Genomic DNA, 1,774 nt, shown 5'->3' on the forward strand with positions numbered 1-1,774 from the left:
AATGCAATTGCAACCAGAGTCGATTTAAGAAACCCGACAGCTAGTACGATGAAGAAATTGAAATGTATGTTAAAGAAAGTCAGAACAACAAGAAATATACATGTATATCCTGTTTTTGGCCATCCGAAAGAATTTTAAAAATTATATAAAAATTTTTTATGTTTGAAATGCAACCGTGGACGCCAGCTGGCAGCGAAACTTGCAAATTCCTGCAAATTTGCGTTCGTGCAGAAATTTGCAAGTTTCTCAACATGACAGAGAATTTGAGAGAATTTTTTCTTACTCTCTGATATTTTGAGTGTTGGATAATTCTTGCTGGATTTTCGACGAACAAACCTAATAGCAAGTAATCAGCTGATCGGTGTATTTGACTATTGAAAATATTTGGCGGGAATTTTTGTTTTCCAGTGCTGGTAATAAACCAGCATTCAGCCGCAGGGTACTCCATTATTATCGCATCTCTTCAACAAAGGTAATGGTGGCGTACTATCCTGTGGCATTGAAAAGACACAGGGGCTCAGATGCTGGTTGCCTTTAAGGCTTCGCCACGTATGTAGACACAATTGCAGTAGTGCGTCAAGAGAAGCGCTAGGTGTTTGTAGAGAAAGCTGCCGTACAGCACACGGCAATCGTTCTTTGAAGTTTAGCAACAAGATTTGCCACGCTATAGATTGAGAGTCTGTTCTACCATACCACTGACTCATAGCTGATTATGGGTCTGATCAAAGAGGTATAAATACAGAGGATTCTCTTTGGTGACAGAACCCACATTTTCCAAAGACATATCTTTCCGCACACGTCGAAAACGTGAAAATCGCTGAACACCTGAAAAACCGGGCGGGGCGTTATATTCTTATACCGTTACTCCTGCTATTATATGTGTTACTAACTTACACTTAATTAACTAAATATGAAGGCCAGTTCGCATTTAGGTCTTAAATTTATTCACAGATGCATGTATGTAGGGTAAATGTTTATACATATTTAAGTATATATGTATGTGCACAAATGTTCAATACTTTTACATGTATGTATGTACATATGTACAACATTCAAACTTAATAGTGACCACCGTGCTGTCCACCACCATAACCGCCTTGGTGTCCGCCATGGCTACCACTCAAACCGCCATGTCCACCTTGACCGCCATATCCACTTTGACCGCCATATCCACCTTGACCGCCAAATCCAGCCTGTCCACCGCCAAATGATCCACCTTCTTGGCCAACACCACCTTGGTGTCCACTACGTCCACCTTGACCGCCAAATCCAGCCTGTCCACCGCCAAATGATCCTCCTTCTTGGCCAAAACCACCTTGTTGTCCACCATGTCCACCTTGACCGCCAAATCCGCTCTGGCCATGAGATCCTCCTTGGTGGCCATATCCACTATCGCTGCCAAAACCACCTTGCCCACCAAATCCGCCAGAGCCACCATATCCAGCTGGATTGGCCATAGCCAAAGCAACGCAAACAGCGAGGAAGGTTATCTAAAAAAAAAAGTAACACACAAAACCAATAGTTGAATAATGGAATAATGTTGAATGCCATTTGGCTATTACCATAACTTTCGCCATTTTAATTGATAAGAGAAGTTTTCACTTGTTTAATATTCAAAATTTTAAATAAATCTGAATAAATTTCCGAGGCATTCGATTCTTTTATAGCAGCAAGCTACCAAAAATAAAGCAAAATATGACCAGTTTGGAAGGTTATCACCAAAAGGAAAAATAATAATTCTGTATGTATACAAGTCATTTTAAAAAACGTGTAC

General features: G+C 40.4%; 1 protein-coding gene across 1 annotated transcript; it reads right to left on the reverse strand.

The window, feature by feature from the left end:
* Positions 1 to 921: 921 nt before the first annotated feature.
* Positions 922 to 1,711, reverse strand: LOC108378159 (TATA-binding protein-associated factor 2N-like). Its single transcript, XM_017634453.1, has 2 exons — positions 1,563 to 1,711; positions 922 to 1,490 (listed from the first exon to the last, which is right to left on the reverse strand). Exons 1-2 carry the CDS (start codon positions 1,575 to 1,577, stop codon positions 1,059 to 1,061), a joined length of 447 nt encoding a protein of 148 aa, XP_017489942.1. The 5' UTR covers positions 1,578 to 1,711; the 3' UTR covers positions 922 to 1,058.
* Positions 1,712 to 1,774: the final 63 nt, after the last annotated feature.

Source organism: Rhagoletis zephyria, unplaced genomic scaffold (assembly GCF_001687245.7).
Source record: "Rhagoletis zephyria isolate East Lansing unplaced genomic scaffold, Rhagoletis_zephyria_1.1 Rzeph_scaffold_13486, whole genome shotgun sequence".
NCBI lineage: Eukaryota > Metazoa > Arthropoda > Insecta > Diptera > Tephritidae > Rhagoletis > Rhagoletis zephyria.